The sequence below is a fragment of the Cydia pomonella genome, chromosome 27 (genome assembly GCF_033807575.1).
Source record: "Cydia pomonella isolate Wapato2018A chromosome 27, ilCydPomo1, whole genome shotgun sequence".
NCBI lineage: Eukaryota > Metazoa > Arthropoda > Insecta > Lepidoptera > Tortricidae > Cydia > Cydia pomonella.
Window position 1 is genome coordinate 4,028,472 of NC_084729.1, and position 23,660 is coordinate 4,052,131.

At 40.8% G+C, this 23,660-nt stretch overlaps 1 protein-coding gene across 1 annotated transcript; it reads left to right on the forward strand.

The window, feature by feature from the left end:
* The first annotated feature begins 17 nt into the window (after positions 1-17).
* Positions 18-12,147, forward strand: LOC133532679 (spermine oxidase-like). Its single transcript, XM_061871443.1, is given in 9 exon segments — positions 18-1,018; positions 2,469-2,648; positions 2,739-2,948; positions 3,872-4,088; positions 4,850-5,028; positions 6,780-7,050; positions 7,912-7,977; positions 7,980-8,020; positions 9,000-12,147. Coding segments are annotated over 8 exon segments (1,398 nt in total). The 5' UTR covers positions 18-1,018; positions 2,469-2,475; the 3' UTR covers positions 9,241-12,147.
* Positions 12,148-23,660: the final 11,513 nt, after the last annotated feature.

The following is a 23,660-nucleotide window of genomic DNA, read 5'->3' on the forward strand; positions in this document are numbered from 1 at the left end:
TTTAACTCTCATACCTTGAAACCCTCGCAACGTTCTAGATTTCACGTTTTGAACCATTAGCCGTTTTTTAATTTTGGAACCACGCTTGCTCGGGTTTTGATATTAAACACGGGTAAAGGACCACTTTTTTTAATGTAATTTCTACCGCATGTTGAGTGAACAGAGTGACTGTTTTGTTATATCTCATCCATTGTGTGACCTAGCGTTTATTGAAATGACCTAAGTAACCTACAGATTAGATATAAACTGGCAAATAAGTTTTGTTAGTAACAGTGGAATAAAAAAACACTTCTGCCTATTCTTGACAAACACCTCCCAAACTATTCATGAATAAAATAACAATCAACTCTCTATAATAAAACTAGCTACGCCATTGTGATAATTTCATACATTTTTAAAATTAATTTAAGTGTACCTATTTTCAATAAAGATACACACAATTAGAACGCACCTTTTATATATTTTATATATGGTAGCATCCTTTTTCCTATACCCCCACCCTCACCTTAAACCGCCAGTGCAAAATAAAATCCCGGCGCGCGCGCGCCCAAAAATTCGCATTCTTCTAATTAAAACTCAAAATACATGTGAAAAGTACTCCATGAAGATCAGTCACGTCACTTTTAATACTGTGTATTGTGAACAATCAGGTCGTGTTTGTGGTGAAATACGAACTCAAAATAGGAGTCGGCGGGATATGAGCTATTCGAAGGTGAGTCCTTGCCTCTCCAAAAACCTTTTTTGTATTATATCGTATGTTTTCGAATGCACCCTAATTTATTTCTGAACGAAAGGAAAATGTCATAAACGTCAATGTCATTAACATATGTTCAAGGTTCATTCGGTGCCCTTTTCTCGCTGTCAACAAGTACTGCTTAGGATCGTAATAAAATCTTATCTTTTAAAACCCTTAACCACCAATTATTACATAACATTTGCACTGCTGATTAATAATATGTAGTGTTTATTAAATCAGTGTCTTTTCATCAGTAGTCGAAGCAAGTTTCAGTGATTAAAGGTGAGAATTAAGTGCATAACCTAAAAAAATCTCTAGTTATTTATTGTTTGGTGGTCGCTACTACGGTGCCCCGTCTTTTAAAAGGTGGCTATGGAGTTATATTAAAAATTTTGTCTTTATTTTGGTTTAAAAGGAAAGCAATTTTACAGAAATAAAGTACTCTTAGTGGAAGAGCTTCACAATCATTACATGAAATAATGTATGAGTGTTATTTTGTAGTTACACTTAGCTTGCGTGGCATTGTTGTCTACCAAGCTGTCACAAAAAAGCACCCGTCTATCAAACTAGGCCAGAGATTACCCACCAATTGTTTGTTGCCCTTATCTCCAGCTCCCAACTTGCGCGGACCACCCCAGATTTGTTACGGCGGATTTTTTTCGCACTCGAGCAAATTCGCAGTCGAAAAGCTGCTTTCAATTTCACTATGGAACTGAAATAATCAAGTTATAATCGGGAAGCATGCATATACTTGTTCCTTCGATCAAACTATTTGACGCACTGGCGGGTTCACGAACATTAGCCCTAGTAGAACAGTAGCAATTAATTTACTTACTTAGATTCTATTGCCTTAGTAATAAGGGTGAAGACATTTTGACCAAAATACCAATACTTCAGTTTGGCAATAGAATTCCGCTTGGTGCCCATAGAACGTGCCCACACAACATAACAACCCACCTATTAAATAGCCCGGTCCACACAGAGAGAGCATATGCGCGAGGCAATTTCCTCACGCACAAAAGGGTCAGTGTAGACGTGCCTCGGCCGAGGCGGCGCGTGCGTTTACACTGGCCATTTTGTGCGTGAAGAAATTGCCTCGTGCGTATGCTGGCTCTGTGTAGACCCGGGTAATGACCTTACCCTCATCTCTGTTGGTTTTAGGACCAGGCTCCATACAAAGTTGCCTATGGTCCTTTGAGCTTTCTAAGTTAATTTATGAAGATGGATCCTTATTTGCTATAAGCGCTGGCGGCCTAGTGAAGCGCTGGTGGCCTAGCGAAGCGCTGGTGGCCTAGCGAAGCGCTGGTGGCCTAGCGGTAAGAGCGTGCGACTTGCAATCCGGAGGTCGCGGGTTCAAACCCCGGCTCGTACCAATGAGTTTTTCGGAACTTGTACAAAATATCATTTGATATTTACCAGTCACTTTTCGGTGAAGGATAACATCGTGAGGAAACCGGACTATTCCCAACAAGGCCTAGTTTACCTTCTGGGTTGGGACGTTGGGAGGTCAGATGGTAAAAACGCTTTCGTAAAAACTAGTGCCTACGCCAAATCTTGGGATTAGTTGTCAAGCGGACCCCAGGCTCCCCTGAGCTGTGGCAAAATGCCGGGACAATACAAGGAAGAAGAAGCATCCTTATTTGCTATACTATGTCCAACTCGACAACTATGTTGACTACCTGATGGTTACTATATGAGACCATAGCCTATATAAATAAAAATAAAATTTCAGCTCAACAATGGTGCACTATGACACAATAGTGATTGGGCTAGGAGCTGCTGGTGTGACTGCCGCCACAACCCTGATCCGAGCGGGGAGACGAGTGCTGGCATTAGAGGCCCAGTCTCGCATTGGTGGACGAGTCCATACTGTACCTTTTGGGAATGGTCTTGTAGAACTGGGTGCTGAATGGTAAGATATAGATTTGATACAATAACGCTTTGTGTGTTTTTATATTGATTTGTTCCCTAGTAGCAGCATAAATGTAAATCTTTTTCTCAGGATCCACGGCAACCAAAAGAGCCGCGTTTTCGACTTAACCACCCAACACAACATCACTACCGTACCACAGAGCCTGATCATGGCTCCGTTCCGCTCAGACGGGTCGCAGGTTGATGCGGAACTGGTGAACGAACTACTGGATATAGCTCTGCACATAGTCGACCATCCGCCGGACCAGCCCGAGCCATTGGGGACCTTTATTACTTACAAGTAAGACATGGAGAATAGGCGGGTCTGCCTCGCGAGGAAATGGCCGTGCAGAGCATCTCGGTCTGTGTAGACGTGCGTCAGCCTCATTGCCTCGGGCGAGGCGGCTCGTTCTTGTCTGCGTAATAATTAATATAACACTTAGGTATAATATATTATAAAACTTGTTTTGTAGATGGCAAAACAGAGAACAAAGATTTCAATATTCATCAATCCTAACTCTAGGTCCGGTTTCGGTACCGATATTTTTTGTATCTCAAGAAAAGCCTACTTAACGGCACTCTTATCATATCCCGAATTAAATTGATAAAAAAAAACTAAAAAAATGTGCCTAGACATTACTAAAATCCCCGCCGCGTCTGTATGTCTGTATATTCGCAATAAACTCAAAATTTTCTGAACGGACTTTCATGCAGTTTTCACCTATCAATAGAAAGATTCTTGAGGCTCTTCTGGGGCGAGAAAAATGCGCGCGCCGCCTCGATCCAGGCCTACACTGGCCGTATTCTGCGTGAGGAAATTGCCTCGCGCGTTTGCTCGCTCTGTGTGGACCCGCCTAATGACGCACGTGGCTACAGCCGACTATCAACCTTCGTGCATACTACAGAATAAATAATAGTACTACCATACAGAAAGGAAACTGCGTACAAAGCCGAAGTTTGAGAGCGATTCAGGGCCGAATCATATTATCCCTTTCTAATGAATGGAACTATCCCTTTCGGCTATTTAAGGTTGTCAAAATTCCTGTAATTATCTTATCTGTGGTTGTGCACGCAAAAGGACGTCAAGTTGTGCCAACCCTTATAATTGCTCGGAGCAATGCCGAGCCGAACAGAGCCGGGAAGTCCGAACGCTCTAGTTTCCTACTCCTGACTAAAGTCCTTTTGGTTTATATTATTTTTATTATCATATTTCTTTATTTCCAGGCTAAGAGAGTACATCGCCGAGCACAAGCCAGACCTACTAAAAGACGAAGACTTCATAACGGAATTCCTTGAATTCGCGAACCTGCTGACCAATAACTACGAGGCGTCCAACGACTGGACGGACGTGACCACCATCAGCCGGTATGAGGAGCTGGACGGCCCGCAATTGATCAGCTGGCATAAATATGGATATAAGACTTTCTTTGAAATTATGCTGGTAAGTACATTGGGAAGATTTGTTCACTCTAATACGATTCTATCTCTATCTCTCTCTGACCAACAACTACGACGCGTCCGACGACTGGACGGACGTGACCACCATCAGCCGGTATGAGGAGCTGGACGGCCCGCAGTTGATCAGCTGGCATAAATATGGATATAAGACTTTCTTTGAAATTATGCTGGTAAGTACATTGGGAAGATTTGTTCACTCTAATACGATTCTATCTCTATCTCTCTCTGACCAACAACTACGACGCGTCCGACGACTGGACGGACGTGACCACCATCAGCCGGTATGAGGAGCTGGACGGCCCGCAGTTGATCAGCTGGCATAAATATGGATATAAGAACTTCTTTGAAATTATGCTGGTTAGTACATGAGGAAAGACTTATTTTTTTTTATTATATAAGAGGCAAACGAGCAGATGGATCGCCTGATAGTAAGCGATTACCGCAACCCATAGACACCCGTAACATCAGAGAGGTTGTTTAGTCTTATCTAACACGCTGCGACTATCTATGCCCTTAGCGCAGGTGAAGGAGGCACTAGTTTTGCTGTCTCACTCTATCTCTATCTAATACGATTAAATCTCTATCTATCTCTTACACCCTATATGAGGAATAGTAGGCTGCGTTTCCGCCAGATGTTCGAGAAAAGTTAATATAAAAAAATATTACGTATGACTTTTTTATTTTTAGAACTAAACCAATCAATAAATTAACATTAATTTATATACATAAGCTTTTTCTCCACAGAACACATACAAAGACGGCCCAGGGCTCCCCAACCTCGACATAAAGCTGAACACCGAAGTTAAGGTCATCAGGGCCCCGCAGCGCCCCACCGAGCGCGTCACCGTCGAGTGCGGTGACGGCAGCTCCTACGTGGCCGATAACGTTATTGTCACCGTGTCTCTTGGGGTTCTCAAGGACAAGTAAGGCATCATTTAGTCTCCTATGTCGGAAGATTCAAATCATATTCAATTTAATGCAAATTCAAATGTGACAGATACAGTTATTATTACTGGGAGGAGTGTCGGGGAATTATATAAGATAAGTAATACCGGTATTCTGTCGTTACCGAAATTTCGGTAATTACATGGAGATAAATTCATTATTACAAATATTCATAAATAAATAAATAAATATTATAGGACATTATTACACAAATTGACTAAATCCCACAGTAAGCTCAATAAGGTTTGTGTAGAGGGTACTTAGACAACGATATATATAATATATAAATATTAATAAATACATAAATACATAGAAAACACCCATGACTCAGGAACAAATATCCATGCTCATCACACGAATAAATGCCCTTACCAGGATTTGAACCTGGGACCATCGGCTTCATAGGCAGGGTCACTACCCACAAGGCCAGACGGGTCGTCAAATATAAATATATTTATTTCATATTTTTGATTGCAAAATGTTCTCATTTTTTTAATTTGTATCTTCCTTTGAAGTATGTATTTAATTAACGAGGTTAGAATGGATCAAAATGTATATTAGTGATAGAACCCAATGTGTAGAGACAGATCGTCCTTCATCAATAATCATTATGGAGTGCCTCAAGGCAGTATTTTGGGCCCTCTTCTATTCATAATTTACATTAATGATATGCCCAAAAGCCTGCCACATAAAAGCCTGTTGTTCGCAGATGACACGTCAATTATTGTGAAATGTAGAGATTTTCCGACTTATAATGATGACCTAAACAGAACTCTAGCCCTAACAATTAAATGGTTAGAAAGAAATAACTTGAAAATAAACCTAGACAAAACTAGCTACATTCAATTCCATACTAGTAAAGGCAAGTCACAACAGTTAGACATACAATATGACAATATTTCCATAAAAGAAGTACAGCATGCGCGATTTTTAGGTATTTTTATTGACAAACATCTAAACTGGAGGGAACATGTAGACACATTATGTTCCAAAGTAAATAGGTTTGTATTTGCCCTGAGAAGAGTTAGCCAAACTATTTCCATTCAGGCAGCGTTAATAGCATATCATGGATATGTACATTCGATTTTAAGATATGGCATAACAATCTGGGGATACTGCACTGATAAACATAACGTATTCATTGTCCAAAAGCGCTGCATTCGAGCCATATTTTCAGTTCATCCTAGAGATTCATGCCGTCCATATTTTATAAAACATAGCATTCTTACTTTACCCAGTCTCTATATTTATGAAGTTTCTGTTTTCGTTCACAAATATAAATACCTATTCACGGATAATAACCCATTGGATTGCCGCGTAAGTAGACCTAAATACAGACACAGATTACCTAAGCCATATGTAAACTTGTCACTCACTGCAAAAAATGCCTATATTATGTGTATCACAATTTATAACAAGTTACCTGATCGTTTTAAGGATATGGATCTCAAACTGTTCAAGTCAAACACAAAAATGTGGCTTATAGAAAAATGTTTTTATTGTGTTAATGATTATTTAAGTGACTCATAAGTATTGTTATTCTTTAGATAAATATGTAAATACCTATATATGATGCAAATATATGTACACCTGAAAAGGTAAAGTCTCAGTGTAACGGAATGTGTAATTGTATATTCGACCTGCAATGTAACCTGATTCTTATATACAATAAATAACTTTGAACTTTATCACTCTGATGTGGAATGAATTTATTTATTTATCATTACAGGCATACGACGCTCTTCTCCCCACCACTATCCAAAGAAAAACAAACGGCAATAGACAAAATCAGCATAGGCGTCATGGACAAAGTCATTCTATCCTTCGACGAAATCTGGTGGCCGCACCACACTTCGTTCTTCGGGTTCATATGGAAGGGAGACGACAAGAGGAAACTGGGCAAAGATGATTATTGGACCACGAGGATATATGGAGCTAGTCGGCCTATGGGGTCCAGTAATTCGCTGACCTTGTGGACTAGCGGAAATGTTGCTAAACAGGTTAGTGATAGACCGAGCGTTAGCGAAAGTCTCGGTTTCCACTCGGGTAAATATGCTTTCGTATGTCCGAATGTTCTCTACAGGTCGCTATTCTCAACCGATTCTCGTGAAATTTTGTGAACTAGTTCGATAATTAAATAGGTTTGTTTGTCGATTCAGTTTTTGGACTTTTTTTAAATACATTCCGTTTTAAGTTATGATCGTGAGGTCTACTTGTACAGCTCACGAAGCCACTAGTTCACAAGTTTTTGAATATTTATTTTATTAGGAGCGCTGGTGGCCTAGCGGTAAGAGCGTGCGACTTGCAATCCGGAGTTCGCGGGTTCAAACCCCGGCTCGTACCAATGAGTTTTTAGGAACTTATGTACGAAATATCATTTGATATTTACCAGCCGCTTTTCGGTGAAGGAAACATCGTGAGGAAACCGGACTAATCCCAACAAGGCCTAGTTTACCCTCTGGGTTGGAAGGGCAGATGGCAGTCGCTTTCGTAAAAATTAGTGCCTACGCCAAATCTTGGGATTAGTTGTCAAGCGGACCCCAGGCTCCCATGAGCCGTGGCAAAATGCCGGGACAACGCGAGGAAGAAGAGAAGATTTTATTAGAAACAAAGTATTAATTGCTATCATAGTTGATGTTGTTGGTATACTTGCCTTTTTTAACTGACTTCAATTTCATAGAAGGTACTCGGGTTACATTTTTTAAACATGTTTACTTGTTGGAGTAAATACCTACTGTTAATTATAGACTGTCAAAAAACTCTGGCAGTAGAAAAAGGCGCGATATTTAGTTTTTTTATTACATTTTCCGCTTTTTTTCTACTGACGGAAGTGGCTTGACATATATTTATGTCATCATCAGGTTGAGACACTGCCAGAAGAGACAGTTAAGACGAAATGTGTGGAACTGCTACAGAAATTCATCGGCGACACGATAAAATTACCGTGCCGAAACCCACTGCTATTATAAGGTCAGTTTCATTGGTATTTTTTCTATTATTTATTTGGACGGCTTACATTAAAACTGGTTATTAACCCTTTGAACTCCACGCCTATCGTGCACGGCGCGGTGAACCTTGTCGGAACGCACAAAGGTTGATACTGGGCTGGAGCCGCGCGCGTCAGGTGACCGTCTTTGGACCTTGAAAGATGTCACACGTTTTGCGTCTATTTGTGTTTTCTGATTCTCTTGGAAGTAAATCAGCACAACTTAGTCTGCGTCACAGCGATTATCAAGATTATTCTGCAGAAAGAGTGTTCATCACAAATATTTGTTCGCCGCCGCGTTGTGCATCGCCAAGGGGGAGCAGGGAAACCCCTAGAGAACAACATTTCTAACTATACAGGGATCACCCTGTAAATGTCAATTTAAATCACCGTTCATACTCTTACGTAATAACTTCTAAACAACTTTTACTATGGGACCAATGACGAATGACAATGACGTCTCGCCGGCAGACTAGATGGCGTTGATCGCCGCCCTTTCGCCGCCGCAAAGCCGCGTTCAGTTTTATGCCGTGTCGTACAGCTGCGTTCGTGACACACAAATGGTCTCGCCGGAAGATCAGCGCCGACTTTTGAGTTAGCATTAATGCTGAGGCGTGGTAAATAAATGGGTAAACTATTTATTTATTCTATGTGTCTTTCTTTTGTTATGTTGTTATACTTTTGTATGTCATAGTTTATCACGAATAAATGCTATGATTTCTGATTTCTGAAATCGCGTAAAAAGAATTTGATGTGATGCCGCTAATATCTATGGGACAGCCAATTTTTTTTCGCGATCTCGGCATTGGCCCCGTAATAAAAGTTGTTCAGTATGACCTATAAAGTCACTAATACTCAGAGTAAAGTAAAGTAAGTGAACGGTGGTTAAAATTTCACCCTGTATGTATGCCCCTCTCCTTGGCCATTGGCCATAACAACTAATCAAAGTTTAATTACTTCCAGGTCAACCTGGCACTCGAACCCATACACCCGCGGCAGCTACTCCTACGACAACCTCCTCACCCCGCAATACCCCGAAGCCCGGGCGTGGCTCGGCACCCCTATCTTAGACTCCTCGGGCGCCCCTAGAGTACTATTTGCAGGGGAGGCAACGAATCTGAATCATTTCAGTACGGTGCACGGCGCAAGCGAGACCGGGTATAGGGAGGCTATGCGGCTATTGCCCCACGCTAGTAAAATATAAGCGGTACGAGTTTTACACAATATTTTGATACATGCAAACTAAGTCCACACGTGTATAAAAATATTACTACAAAAATTACCGGTACTGATTTGAATCCGGTATCATTATACCAAATTACCGGTATTCATTCTATAGTTAAACTTGGTTCAACCAAAGGTATCGTCAAGGATTTTAGTAAAATGCTAAAACATTTTTACGCCAACAACAACGTATCAGTTGCTGTAGTAAAAAAGTGTCAAAAATATCTAAACAGGCGCTTGAACGTCTTAGCGACGAGTGATATTGGGTATAGGGAGGCCATGTGGCTATTGCCGCACGCTAGTAAAATATAACTTCAGAATACAGATGTTTAGGAGTCTCTATATGGAGCTGTTGTGTGGTAGAAACAGTGCCTATTGATCTTAAATTGATACTTACAATTTGATTTTTCCTGGTCCAACAGATATCACTGACCATTCAGCGAGGCAATGCCGCCAGTATTTTTGGCACTTTTGGTCCGGGTGAAAATCAGAGTGGGGGTAGGTTTCTATTTGTTTATTGCTTTTTGTTATATAGATACTAGGTAGGCCGTTGACGAAACGTGATTTGATTTTGATATAAATGATCTATACAAAATATATGACTACATTTAGGGTAAACTTACCAGTACTATTTAAAATACCGTTACTATTTTAGGTAAAGTACGAGATTAACGGTATTGATTTTATAGGTAAACCAAAGTTACCAGAGAGTAATATGATAAAATTTAAACCACAGTAGCTAATATTTTTATATCAGCAATTACGTTACAGTAAATCTAGCTAAACACATCTTAAGCGGAAAAGCGCAAACAGTGAAAAAAATATTTGAAAAAAACCGTATTAAGCGTGATCATATTATGTGAATTATTTTGCAGTTATAGAAAATATACTTGCAACCCTAAAGCCCGGACATGGCTCGGCAGCCCGCGGACGGGACTCGAGGGGGGGGGGGGGCGCCCGAGGAGTCCGCGAGCTGCCGAGCATGCGACCACTCTGAATCACTCCAGTACGGTGCACCGCGAGCAAGACAGGCATAGGGAGGCTATGCAGCTGTTGCCTAGCATCAGTTAAATATAAGCGATATATACTAGATGGCACTGTTTTGCTCTGATGCCAATGGTACTGATGTTAAGTGTATAACATTTTGATACATTCAATACAAACAGTGCTTAAATTACCGGTGCATATTTGGAATACCGTTACTAATGTAGGTACTTACGGTAAATTATCAGTATTGATTTTATAGCTAAAGAAAAGTCACCGGATAGTAAAACGACAAAATTTAAAGCACGTTGGTAATATGTTTTATAACAACGATTACGTAACAGTAAATACATTAAAACCTGCTTAAGAAGATAGTCTAAAGAAATCGTATTGAATGTGATCATTTAAGCGGGTGCTACTGTAGTTATAGAAGATACGTTAGTAGAGTTAGACCAAAAAAAGTCTGCAACGGTTTTGATAGCACACGCAGTCCAAGTGTTATTTGAAACGTCAAACTTCTATGAAATTATGACGTATAATAACAATAGCATTGCGTGTGCTATCAAAATCGTTGCAGACTTATCTTAGTCTAACTCTATAACTTCAATGTGTCAGTTAACAAATGTCAAAATTACAGAGATTATTATCAACTGTGTAAAGCTAATTGATATTGATGAAAATTTTTGATACATGTTATTTATACAATTTTTACAGTACTAAAAATACCGTAAAATTGAAATACTTCCATTAATACCGGTACTGAAACAATTATGGTACTAAAATTACCGGTACTGATTTTGTAATTGATAATATAGCTCACCAAAGGTTACAGCAAAATTTTTATAGTAAAATTTATTACCACAATGATAACATTTTTCTATTTTATATAATTTTGGTACATACAAATATAATAACTATACAAAAATGACCAGAAAAATCTATTTAAAATACCGTTATTAAGTTACGGCAGCCAGTGATACAAATTACCGGTATTGATTACCTAGCTAAACCAAAGTTGCCGGGTGGTAACATTACCGTTATGGATAACGATATCAAAATTACCGGTACCAACATATTAAACATCGGTATTGCAATTACCGATACTGGTTGTAATGTGACTAAAGCTATAGGAATATACAATTTCACTATTAGGGGAATTTATTTTTATTGTATGGATGGCTTTGTCTGCATTTAAACTTTATCGTAAATTCTTGATACTATATATTTTATATTGTTTTTAATATCATATTTGTATATAGAATTAAGCCCAAATGACCTTTAAATTTTAAAGAAATAATATGGAGGACACATATCTTGTAGTCAAAACTTGCCAATGCTGTACCAATTCAATCATTTAACGTATTTTAGTGTTCCGTACCAAAAAGGTACAAAAGGAACCCTTATGGTGCGACTCTGTCCGTCCGTCTGTCTGTCTATCATATTGAATAAATCTATAAATATCTCGAGAACCACTTAAGCTATCGATTTGAAATTTGGAATAGATATGAACAACGCTAATCCAGACACAATGAAAGTATTATTATTATTTTTTAATTGACTATGGAAAATGCCCAATATGAAGAGGGAGCAAAATTTTAAAGTCTAGTTTTTTTTAAATATAAAGTGGCTCAAAATGAATCTAGGTACTCTGTTTTATTGCCACGTTTTTTTTTATTAACTATGGAAAATGCCCAATATTAAAAGGGGGCAAAATTTCTAAGTCTAGTTTTTTTATATAAGGTAACTCAAAAATAATCTAAATACTCTGTTTTATTGCCATGATTACTAATGCATAAATAAGTTTAAGATTTAGGTAATCGATTTAATTTTTAATATGCGTTTGCCATTATTATTATTATAACATATTTAACCTTTGATGTATTTGTAAAATATTTAAAAACTATTTATCGTTTTTTTTTGTAAACTTTTAAAGTCAGCAGACCACACACAAATAACAATACAGAAATAACTTTAAACATCTGCACAAGCTTTATCCTCCTAAGACCCAAGGTCCTACCTATAGTGCTTATTCAGTTCAAAGAAATTCAAATCATATTCAATTGGAACAGAATTGCATTTGTTTTGTTTCGTTCAATTTTCAAACAATACAAAATCTACTCTATTCCTATAAGGTTCAAATTTTAGTGGCAAATGTTTTTTTCGTTTGTATGGCTGGGCCTTAGGAAGTTAAAGAAGCTTTATACAGGGTAAAAGTTTAACCACCAGCCATACTTACCATAATTACGAATAATGTTACCATAGCTTTCGCTTGGAAACCGCCGGACGGAAGCCGTGGCTCCGGGTGTCCTGTACACTCTTGGCAACGGTCCGTCCTAAGAGAGCTAGGAGCGGTCGGGTTGAGCTGGAGCGAGGCCAAAAGGCGAGCTGAAGATAGGAAGGCGTGGCGCGAGCTTGTGAAGGTCCTTTGCACCTCTGGGGTGCTCTAGTACATCAACATAACATACTTACCATACGCAAAAAAATTGGCTGTTTCATACATTCCGGCTGATGTGATGCCGTTGATTTCTAAGGCACAACCTAATTTTGTTTCGCGATTTAGGCATTGGTTTCATAGTAAAAGTAGTGCAGTATGACCTATAAAGTCACCATGCAGAATTGCAGAGTATGGCCGGTGGTTTAAATTTTACCTTGTAGTTGTAACAGTGGCGAAGCGTGAACTAATCTAGCCGGTGGCGAAGTCGAATCTGTGAGGTGTGAGGGTCTTCCTTCCAATATGTATTTCCTAAGGTAATAAAATCGGCGATCATGTCGGGTCATGCGCAGTATAGGGTTCCGTAGTTATCAGTCCGTTAAAATATACTTTTTGAAAAAACTCGAAAATGGCTGAACCGATCATGTTTGCTATAGTTTACCTTGAAAGTCTTAACTAAACTTTATTTTCACGACTTTATTTCAAAAGTTAGAGGGGGGAGGGACAATTAATTTTTTCAGAGTAATTATTTCTGAACATAATATTATGTTTGGTTCTTGAAGACCCATATTCGTTTTGAAATACCTCTCCAGCGACACCCAACATGATCGGGTTCAACACCTTACGTGCAGAGGAGGGACCTAAAAAAATATAATTTCTAGATTTTATTGTACGACTTTGTCGTCGTAACGGATTTTTATATCCATGCCAAATTTCAGCATTCTAGCACTAACGATCACGGACAAAGCCGCGGACGAATAGACAGACAGACGCCCATGACGAAAATATAAATAGTATAGTCAAGTTAAGAAAAAGTATGGAAGTAAGTCGTGTAGTCGTGCTTTTTTTGGATTTGTTAGATGGCGCAACTAGATTGTTTCCCCCGAGTTGCACCGTTTCTATTATGTACGGAAGACCGTTAAATTTTAGGTATAAACTATAAAGTGCCGTAATTTTGGAGTAAATTAAAAGCTATTAGGTTCAAGCTAAGTAGTGTATAGAGAACACCTTGGTGCATAGTATATCTTAATTAAAAAGATGTGCAATGTATGATACCCTAAAAAATGTTTTTTTTTCGATTGCGGCTCGAGGATAAGTCAGTCGGTTGGTGCAATCTAAAGTTAAGCTTTTTAAAGCATTATAAACATTCAGTTAACTTTGCACGCCTGGGCAAATTATGGAACATGTATTTTTAATTATTTTGTACATTGTGCTTCGGGGGAAATTAAGAGAGACGTGAAAAATTTAAAAACGGTACTTATCTAAAGACACTACATTTGCACTAAATAAAAAATAGATTTTTTTTACCGGAAGTTTGTCAAAAAGTAAATAGAATTAATCGCTACGAACTGCAAGCGAAGGTGGTTGGCAGCACGCGGCGCGGGGCGCGCGGGGCGGGGAGATAGCGCAGCGCGCAGCTAGGGTTTGCAAACGACAATTTTTCGGATCCGGATACATAGAAATAGGATATCAAGAACGACTGTCAAACTTCAAAAGTGCGACCAAAAATGAAATGCAAGTTTGTGCGTAAATTGTCTATGTGAGATCAAAAATAGTGATGTCATGTTACAACATATTAATAATCTATCGGTGTTTGACTGCTTTATCGACTACTTATTCAAATGTGTTTGATTGTATAAAAAAATGTTATACGAGTAGGTATGAAGTCGCTTCCCTTATGGTCATATAGGGCCCAAAAGGTGCCTTTGATGAAACCAGCATCATATTTTAGTATGTTGTTAAGCATGTTATTCTGACTAAAAAACCATCGGGAGACAGTTTCTAACGTGGTTAAGTCACCAGTTATGACGTCATCAAAATGGCCGGTGCCGTGTTCAGAATATTGCGTATACCACAGCAAGTATATCACATGTAAGCTTGTGTGGGGTGTCATAAAAAGCAAAATTAAATGCGCTACAATATCGTTTACACATTTGACCTTGTAAATACCATAGTTTGCGAGAAATTTTAAGTTTTATTTAAATTTTCCCGAAAAAAAATCCGTTTTTTGTTTTCATCAACTTTACTAGTAAGTTTACTTTTAAGACATTGTATCAAGATATGAATGCTACATTAATAAGCTATAAAATTCAATTAAAATTTTGAAAATCGGTTTATAAACAAGCAAATTACACTATTTTTGTTCCATACCGGATTTTTACGTATTATTTTGTCCCAGAGCATGCACCTTCGCATGCGCAAAGCATAGTGTATTTAAATCCGTGTTTTACTCACCCACACCCTGTACAGCGTTCTTTGCACTTGCAAGACAATAGCTCCTTGCAGAGGTGTACGCTGGTCCATCATTTTTCTTTCGCCAAGCCTAGTTGCAAGAATCTAGCATTTGTGGGTCGCTATTCAGGTAAATTGGTCCCAATGTGGGTCTGTTAAGCCCTTTTTAGGGTTCCGTAGCCAAATGGCATAAAACGGAACCCTTATAGTTTCGCCATGTCCGTCTGTCTGTCTGTCTGTCTGTCTGTCTGTCTGTCTGTCTGTCTGTCCGAGGCTTTACTCCGTGGTCGTTAGTGCTAGAAAGATGAAATTTGGCATGGATATATAAATCAATAAAGCCGACAAAGTCGTACAATAAAATCTAAAAATTTAATTTTTTTTAGGGTACCTCCCCTATACGTAAAGTGGGGGTGAATTTTTTTTTCGCTTCAACCCTGGAGTGTAGGGTATCGTTGGAAAGGTCTTTCAAAACTAATTGGGGTTTTCAAGAAATATTTTATGATAAAGTGAATATATTCGGAGATAATCGCTCCGAAAGAAAAAAAAAATGTGTCCCCCCCCCTCTAACTTTTGAACCATAGGTCCAAAAAATATGAAAAAAATCGTGGAAGTAGAGCTTAAGAAAGACATTAAATGAAAACTATAGCGGACATGATCAGTTTAGCTGTTTTTGAGTTATCACAAAAAGTTTTCCCTTCATAGTAAAAAGACTTATTTTAATTAGGTACTGATTATGCAAATTTGCCTATTTGTTTAACTCAGGTGAAAGGTACCGTTTCATCCCTTGGTTAACAATTTACTATACTTTAAGCTCCAGTTTAGCTTATTGTGACGGAAGAGTAACTACGGAACCCTACACTGAGCGTGGCCCGACATGCTCTTGGCCGGTTTTTATATGCTGTAGGAGAGTATCCTGTTGAAGGAATACACTCGATCGCTCTGGTTTTTCCTAAACAAGATCCTCCTCGCAGTATTTACATTACCTATTTGTGTCCCTACTGGGAAGTTATATGTAGGGTTTGCAAATAGAATATTGTGATATTCTAATTATTCGAATATCCACCAAAATAAATATCCGAATAAACTGATTTAGATAACACAGAAATAACGTTTTTAACTATGTTTTAATACAATGATATCACCCCAACTAATTTTAAATGATTACTTTATTACTATAATAGCTAACATAATGTTATCTCTAAAACCGTACTTAATAAGGAGGGTTTATATCTGGATTAGCTGGTGCATAGTTGGAAATACATCCAATGCCTCACCTCGTGTTCATTCGTCATGAAATACTAACTATGAAGTGACCCAAAAAGAATCTTGGCCTTTGACACAAGAACAACGTCACTCTGCTCTATTCTGCACCACTCCACGCTAGTTGGATACTCCGAGGGCGTTTTAGGGCTACATCGCTCCTGCGGTATATCTTTTCACAGCCCGATTCTCTCCCGTCCACTCCAAGTGACCAAGCCTGCGAAGTCGTGCGGCTATAATCTCGCTAATTATATTGGGTGCCGCAACTAGCTACTCTAGCTCCCTATTTTTCCTACGCTTTCATCTTCTCTATCTTCATCTCTGATAGGTCCCAGAATATTCCGCCAGAATTTCGTCTTCTTCACTAAGAACTTGTTCTTTTTTTTCTGATTTAGAGTCCAAGTGTAATACTTACCGATGTCATTCATCAAAATCTAATTATTGTCTTATAGACTTGAATCATGGACAGTCTACTGATCAGCTTGGACACTAGAACTCGGCGAAGCGCTGCTGAGCATCTTAGGGCATTTTGGATTCGAACATCTATCTCCTCTTCCCGATTACTTTAGGTAGGTCTTTTCTTTTCGATCTGCGGTGGCAGCATGGTTCTATTTTTATCACTTGTCACTATGCCCTTCATGACAAATGATAAAGAGCCGACCATCTTAGCCCTATTCATTTGGAGATATTCTAGTGGTTGATTATCAGACCAATTTTCTCTCCTTCCTACTCTACTATCCTAGCCTTGGCCTTCAGGTTGCTTTTGTTTTGAGCCTATAGCCCCAAGTCATCAGGATATCCAATGATCTAATGTTTGCATTAAGCAACATTCGCATTCATTGTATAAAGTTACTGCGTGACATGATGTACCTATCAAAACTGATGTGCTGTTAGTATTTGAATTGATTAAATATATGAAAATACTATATTTAAATGACAAAATGGTATGAAATTATTCATAAATTTCATTAGAAAATTGTTCCGGTTATAGGTCAATAACCATATTTAACGGATCCGTAATATCCGGATCTTATGACCCGATATCCGGATATTTCGGATATCCGGATCTCAAACCCTACGCGCAGCGATTGTTCCGAGACAGTTTGTTTGACACTTTTGACGGGCAACGAGCACAAATCTTTCTTCTGGCATTAAAACGGAACTATTGTTTTAAACAATCATTGAGTGAACTAAGTAGTCTAACGTTTTCGTAAGTATATGGAAAAACGCGATTTTTCGAATTTAACAAACATTGAGCGTACCTGTATTTAATTTGTTGACTGTCTGTCTGCATACTCAGAAACCCTACTATTTTTGCAGTACATGCTACTACTCGTGCCTCAAGAGCCGTGCTTCGTCGGTGCATCTACGCGCGTTCCTTCTCTTGCCACTAATCACGCGCTTGTCGCTTCTGTGTATTTATTGCTCTACGTTTTTGGTACTTGATTACAAAACTGCATGTTCCGTATAAAAATGCCAATTTTTTATGGGGTGCGAATGTAAACAAAATCAAATGAATATGATTGCATCAATTTCCAATAGTATTAAAATTTCCCCCGAAGTACAACGACAGTAAAACATGAAAAACTACTTTCCGGGTGTCGCACCATGGTGCAAATTTGACATTGGATTTAGATATTTTTTCTAATTATTTACTCAATTTGCACCGAGTACATTACTTTCCCCAGACCCGCAATGGCCAAAATAGATTTTTTTTAATGTTGTTTTTTTTTTACCTGTTCCGTAGCTTAAATTAACATAAATAACACGTGCGAATTTAGATATAAGTGTTGTAAAACGTACGCCAAATTACACCGAGTACACCTTTTTTCTCTTCTTAGTTATAACCATTACATTATTTTCAGCCGATTTCACCCCTTTCCGGGGGGGTGAATTTAGTAACGATTGTATAAAGTTCGATTTTTAGCCCATACAAAACAATCCGTAGTGATTTTATTAGTCCTTAGAATTAGTTCCTGACTTTAGTGAAATTTGAGTTAATTTGACCGTACTAAAAGGTTCCTAGTTGACTACGGAACCCTAAAAAAGGGAGCGGTCGTTCTCGCCCGCCGTGTGCCGTTTGATAGCGAGAACGACCGCTCGCCGCGCCTTTAGCGCTATTACGCACCATAGACTGGTCGCCGGCGACTCATATTATTATCATAGTTTATATCGGTGTTTACGCACTTAGTCGCCAGTTGCCCGGGCGACTTGCTGCGTATAGTAGCGACGCACAAGCGACTGCTGGTCACCGGCGACCACTAAAAACACGGGTTCAAATAGAAGCGTTCACACTACGAGCAACTGTCGAGACAGCAGATATGTATCGATATCGAACATAGTTGTGAAGAACACAACATATTTTAGTGATGCTTGCGCTCGGCTTGGTCTCCTGGCCCTAGTTGCCTGTGTTGGTCGCCGAGAGACCAAGTCACTGGCGGCTAGTCGACAGTGCGTAACAGCTCTAAGTGCGAAGCCGGCTTGGCCCACGCCTAGCTACGCCACTGAAGGCAAATATTGCCAATAGAGTCGTGCAGTGTACGTATTTTTTTTTGCATTAGGTCCAAGTACCTACTTTTGCTACTGAACACTATCACATTTCATTAACCATTTTTGATTCTTCATTTTTGATTAACCATTTGAGACGTCAATGAAAGGCGTGGGCTAGCAACCGACTGATTTATTATAAAAAAGGTATCTACCCGCCACCATACACATAATGACAAGATCGTCACACTTTCTCCCCTCTAAGTCTATAAACAAACATATTAAATATAAGTATTTTCTAGGAAATTTATCAAAGTACGCTTTGCTCGGTTATATGCACGCAGTGCCCCAGCGGACGCATTCGATGGCGCGGTCGGGGAGGTTGGGGAGGCCGGTGAAGTCGGCGCGGCCGTAGCCGGGGAGATCTCCGCCGACCGACGCGGGCGCTCCGTCCGGGGTGCCAGGGACCCGTGCGCCTCCTCCGCGCCATCGGACGCGTCCTCGAACATGTCCCCCTCGGCATCCCTACTGGGCCCCTCCGGTTCCTCAGGTAAAGTGCTCATACTCATGCGAGATAGTGAATACCGACCTTTGTTCACGCCGTTCGCCGGTAGCAACTGGTCGGCGTGCCTGCGCCATTCTACTCCGTTCCCTATATCTACTCTATATGAAACCGGTCCCGTCTCCTTGACTACTTTACCTTCTGTCCACTTATCCCCTTTGGCGGTATAGTCGCGAGCTAGTACTACGTCCCCTATTTGGAACCGGCGATAAGTACCCTGAGAATACGCTGCTTTGCGTTCTTGTGCGTCGCGCACGACGGCCGCGGTATCGGGCCGCAGCGCGTCGAGCCGGGTGCGGAGGCGGCGCCTTTGTAACGCCACCGCTGGTGAGACCCCGGTAGTTGCGTGATCACAATTACGATACTGAAGAAGAAATTTATTCAAAGCCGTATTCACGTCCTCGCTTTCATGTAACGCTCGTTTAATACATTTTTTAATTGTTTTTACAGCGTTCTCCGCTAAACCGTTCCCTTGGGGCCTGTAAGGAGCCGAAGTTACATGCCTAATAAAATTGTTTTTACAATATAACTTAAACTGCTGTGATGAAAAAGGAGGTCCGTTATCTGTCACGAGTTGCGATGGTAGGCCGAATTGTGCAAAAATAGTGCTTAACACCCTTACAGTCGCGGTTGCGTCGGTACCGCGCATTGAAACTACCTCGATCCATTTGGAATGCGCGTCCACTAACACTAGGTAACGTACTCCTGCGCAATCGGCAAAATCCGCGTGCACGCGCCCCCACGGCTCTAGCGGAAACTCCCACGGGTGGAGTGGCGCGCGCGGCGGCGCGTCGCGCACCGCGCAGCACGCCGAGCATGCGCGACAGACTTCTTCGATATCGCGATCTAAACTTGGCCAATAAACATAGTTACGTGACAAATTTTTCATTTTATTAATCCCCAAATGGCCTTCATGAATTTCGTCTAATATACGCTTTCTTAAAGTTGCCGGAATTACTATTCTGTACTTGTAAATTAAACAACCACGGTCTGTCATTAATTCATCTTTCCTAGCGAAATAGGCCTTCATCTCATCGCAACTCGCTCCCGAAAGCGGCCAACCAAAAAGTACATAACCTTTAATTTTACATAATATTGCGTCCCTCTCAGTCTCTTTTGCTACCTCTTTAAAAGAAATAGGCAAGCAGTCTTCTACTAAATTTAAATAATCTAACGCGTCCGAATGGGAACCCTCCTGAGGTAAGGGAAGCCGGGAAAGCGCGTCGGCCGGTCCGTTATCGGCCGAGCGTACATATTCGATCGTAAAATCGTAAGCCGCCAGACGTGCCGCCCACCGCTGTAGGCGGCTCGCCGCAGTCTGTGGAATGCCCCCCTTTTCGCCAAAAATATGCGTTAGTGGCTGATGGTCGGTGCGCAGCGTGAACCGTCGACCGAATAAATATTGATGGTGCTTAGTGACACCAAATAGAATGGCGAGGGCCTCTTTGTCAAGCTGACTGTAGTTTCGTTCGGCCGCGCTGAGCGTACGCGACACACAGCTGACGGGACGCTCAGCGCCGCCCGCGTACCGATGCGCCAAAATTGCGCCAAGACCGTACGCGCTGCTGTCTACCGATAGCACCAGATCGCGCCCCTCTTCATAATGCGCCAGCACCCGCTCACTCAGGAGGGCTCTTTTTGCTTCACTGAACACACGTTCACACTCCGGGTCCCATTTCCAGTCGCTTTCTTTTTTTAAAAGGTTATGCAAGGGAGCTAACAAGCTACTAAGATTTGGAATAAAACGTCCATAATAGTTTAACAACCCCAAAAAACTTTTTAATTGTGACACGTTTTCCGGCCGTGGCGCGCTGGAAATGGCATCCAGTTTACTTGGGTCCGGGCGCAACCCCTCTTTGTTAATAATAAATCCTAGGTATTTCACACTGTCTTGTAGAAAGCTACATTTACTTAATTTAACTGTCAAGCCCATATCTCGTAGCCTATCAAGTACTGTTTTTAAATTTTTAATGTGTTCAACATCATTTGAACCCGTGACACAAATGTCATCCAAAAACACCACGCATCCAGGTACCCCGCGTAATACTTCTTCCATGAGTTTTTGAAATTTTTCTGGCACGCAAGACAAACCATAAGGCGTACGTCGATAAACATAAGTACCCATATGCGTAGTAATAGCAGTGTAAGGTTGCGAGTCTTCTGCCACTAAGCACTGTTCGTACGCGTGCCGAAGGTCTATTTTTGTAAATCTCTCACCTCCGCTAAGGTTGGCAAATAATTCGTCTATGCGCGGCAACGGATAAAAATTACGTTTTAATTTCGGATTTATCGTAATCTTATAATCGCCGCATATACGTATCTCTCCATTAGCCTTGACCACTGGGACTATGGGGGTGCCATAGTCCGAGTGGTCCACGCGGTAAATAGACCCATCGGCTTCGAGCCTCATTAACTCCTGCTCCACGCGACCGCGCAGTGCCAGTGGGACTGGCCGAGCTCGCACATAAACCGGTTCCTTATCCGTCAACTGCAGTTGAATGGATTGTTTACAAGTACCTAGCTTATCACTAAAAACCTCGGGATATTCGTTACAAAGTTGAATCACGAATTGATCATCTGTGATTGCATGGAGGTTTATCTGTTTTATGTTAAGGGCGCGTATCCACTCACGGCCTAACAGTGGCCGTCCGCCTCGCTTGATCACATACAAATGTAATGATTTCTGTTGAACATCATTTAACTTTACATCCACCTCAATGTAACCAAGTGAGTCCAAAGGTGAACCTGAATAACCATGAAACATTGCATTATCGGTAATTAATTTTTTTTCGCTAAACAACTGCCGGTACATGACTTCATTTATTGCCGAAATCCGACTACCGGTGTCTATCTCATAAACAATCTTATGCCGATCAACTGCCAAGGTAACAAAATACGGTTTACTGCCTTGAACTGTCACATCAATATTAAATATACCGTCGTCGTCCGAGTCATCACCGACGAAATGGTGCCGACCGCCACCTCCGCGCACTTGTGTACACATACCTTTGAGATGGCCCCGCTGGCCGCACTCGTCACAATTATAATTTCTGAAACGGCACCTGTCCGCCGTGTGCGCCCTGCCACAGCGCCAGCAAGCCCTCGTCCTGGGCTCGCCCGCGGCCGCGGCTGCCGGCGCGCTGCTCGCGCCCGGCCCGCGCGCGCCGCCCGCGCCGGCTCCGCGCCCCGTCCGCGGCGCTCCTCGAGCGCCCCGAGTAAAATGCAGGCCCTCGCCCGCCTCGCTGCCTGTCGCCGCTAGCCCTGCTTTCGTGGTGCCGCTTACTTCCGCATGTTTTTCAGCGGCCTCCAGAGCCAATGCCAATTCCACCGCCTCTTTATACTTGATATCTTTCTCCGCGAAGATTCTCGATCGCATCACATCGCTGGCTAGACCGGAAACGAACTGATCGCGAAGATTCTCTTCGAGGGTTGCACTTCCGAAATTGCATGTCGCCGCCAAGTGTTTTAAATCCTGTAGGTAGTCCGTGAGCGACTCGCCCGCGCGCTGCCTACGTTGCCGAAATATATGTCGCTCGGCGATCTCCGACCTTTGCGGCTCCAGATGATCCGTTAACAGTTTCACCAGTTGTTCGTATGTTTTTTCCTCCGGGAAATTGGGCGAGCACAAATCACACATGAGCGAATAAGTCGCTTCTCCAACAACCGTTATTAACATCGGCACTTTAAGGTCGTCGGAAATTTCGTTTAACAAAATATACTGATTTACGCGACGTATATACGCGGGCCACTGTTTAGATGCTAAATTAAAAGGTTCAATCTTGCCGATAGGCATTTTACCACTTTTTTTGCACTATAACACACGCGAATATAGAAAATAAACCGTTATCCCGTCCTCAGCGCCAGTGAGACGTCAATGAAAGGCGTGGGCTAGCAACCGACTGATTTATTATAAAAAAGGTATCTACCCGCCACCATACACATAATGACAAGATCGTCACAGATAAGATTGATTTCTAAATAAATGATTATAGCCGCAGCCCGTAGCGCACATTTGATGAACTTGAGGCGTATTCTGATCGTAACAACAGGTTACGATTGTATATGATATGTCATTGTCAAATGACGTTTGTGGTTAAAGAAATGCTTTAAGTCAGAATACGCCTACATTTCTTTGCGTAACAATATTTATCGATAGTAAGTTAAGTATGTTGCTTTTATTTTACCTATAAAATGCATTAATTTAAATGTTTATTGTTTATTTCATGAATGTTTATGTAAGCCAAATCTATAAAACATATTTTCTCAGTGTTGTAATAAAACGTTAAAAATCGTAAATTTATTTTATTTACACAATACTACATTTGAGTGATGTGTTACCGGTAGTTTTTAGTATTTACCGGTATTCAATTTCGGTGGTATACTACTTACTCATACGTGAGTCACTTCCCCTTGTATTCATTCGTAAAAGGAAATAAAATACAGA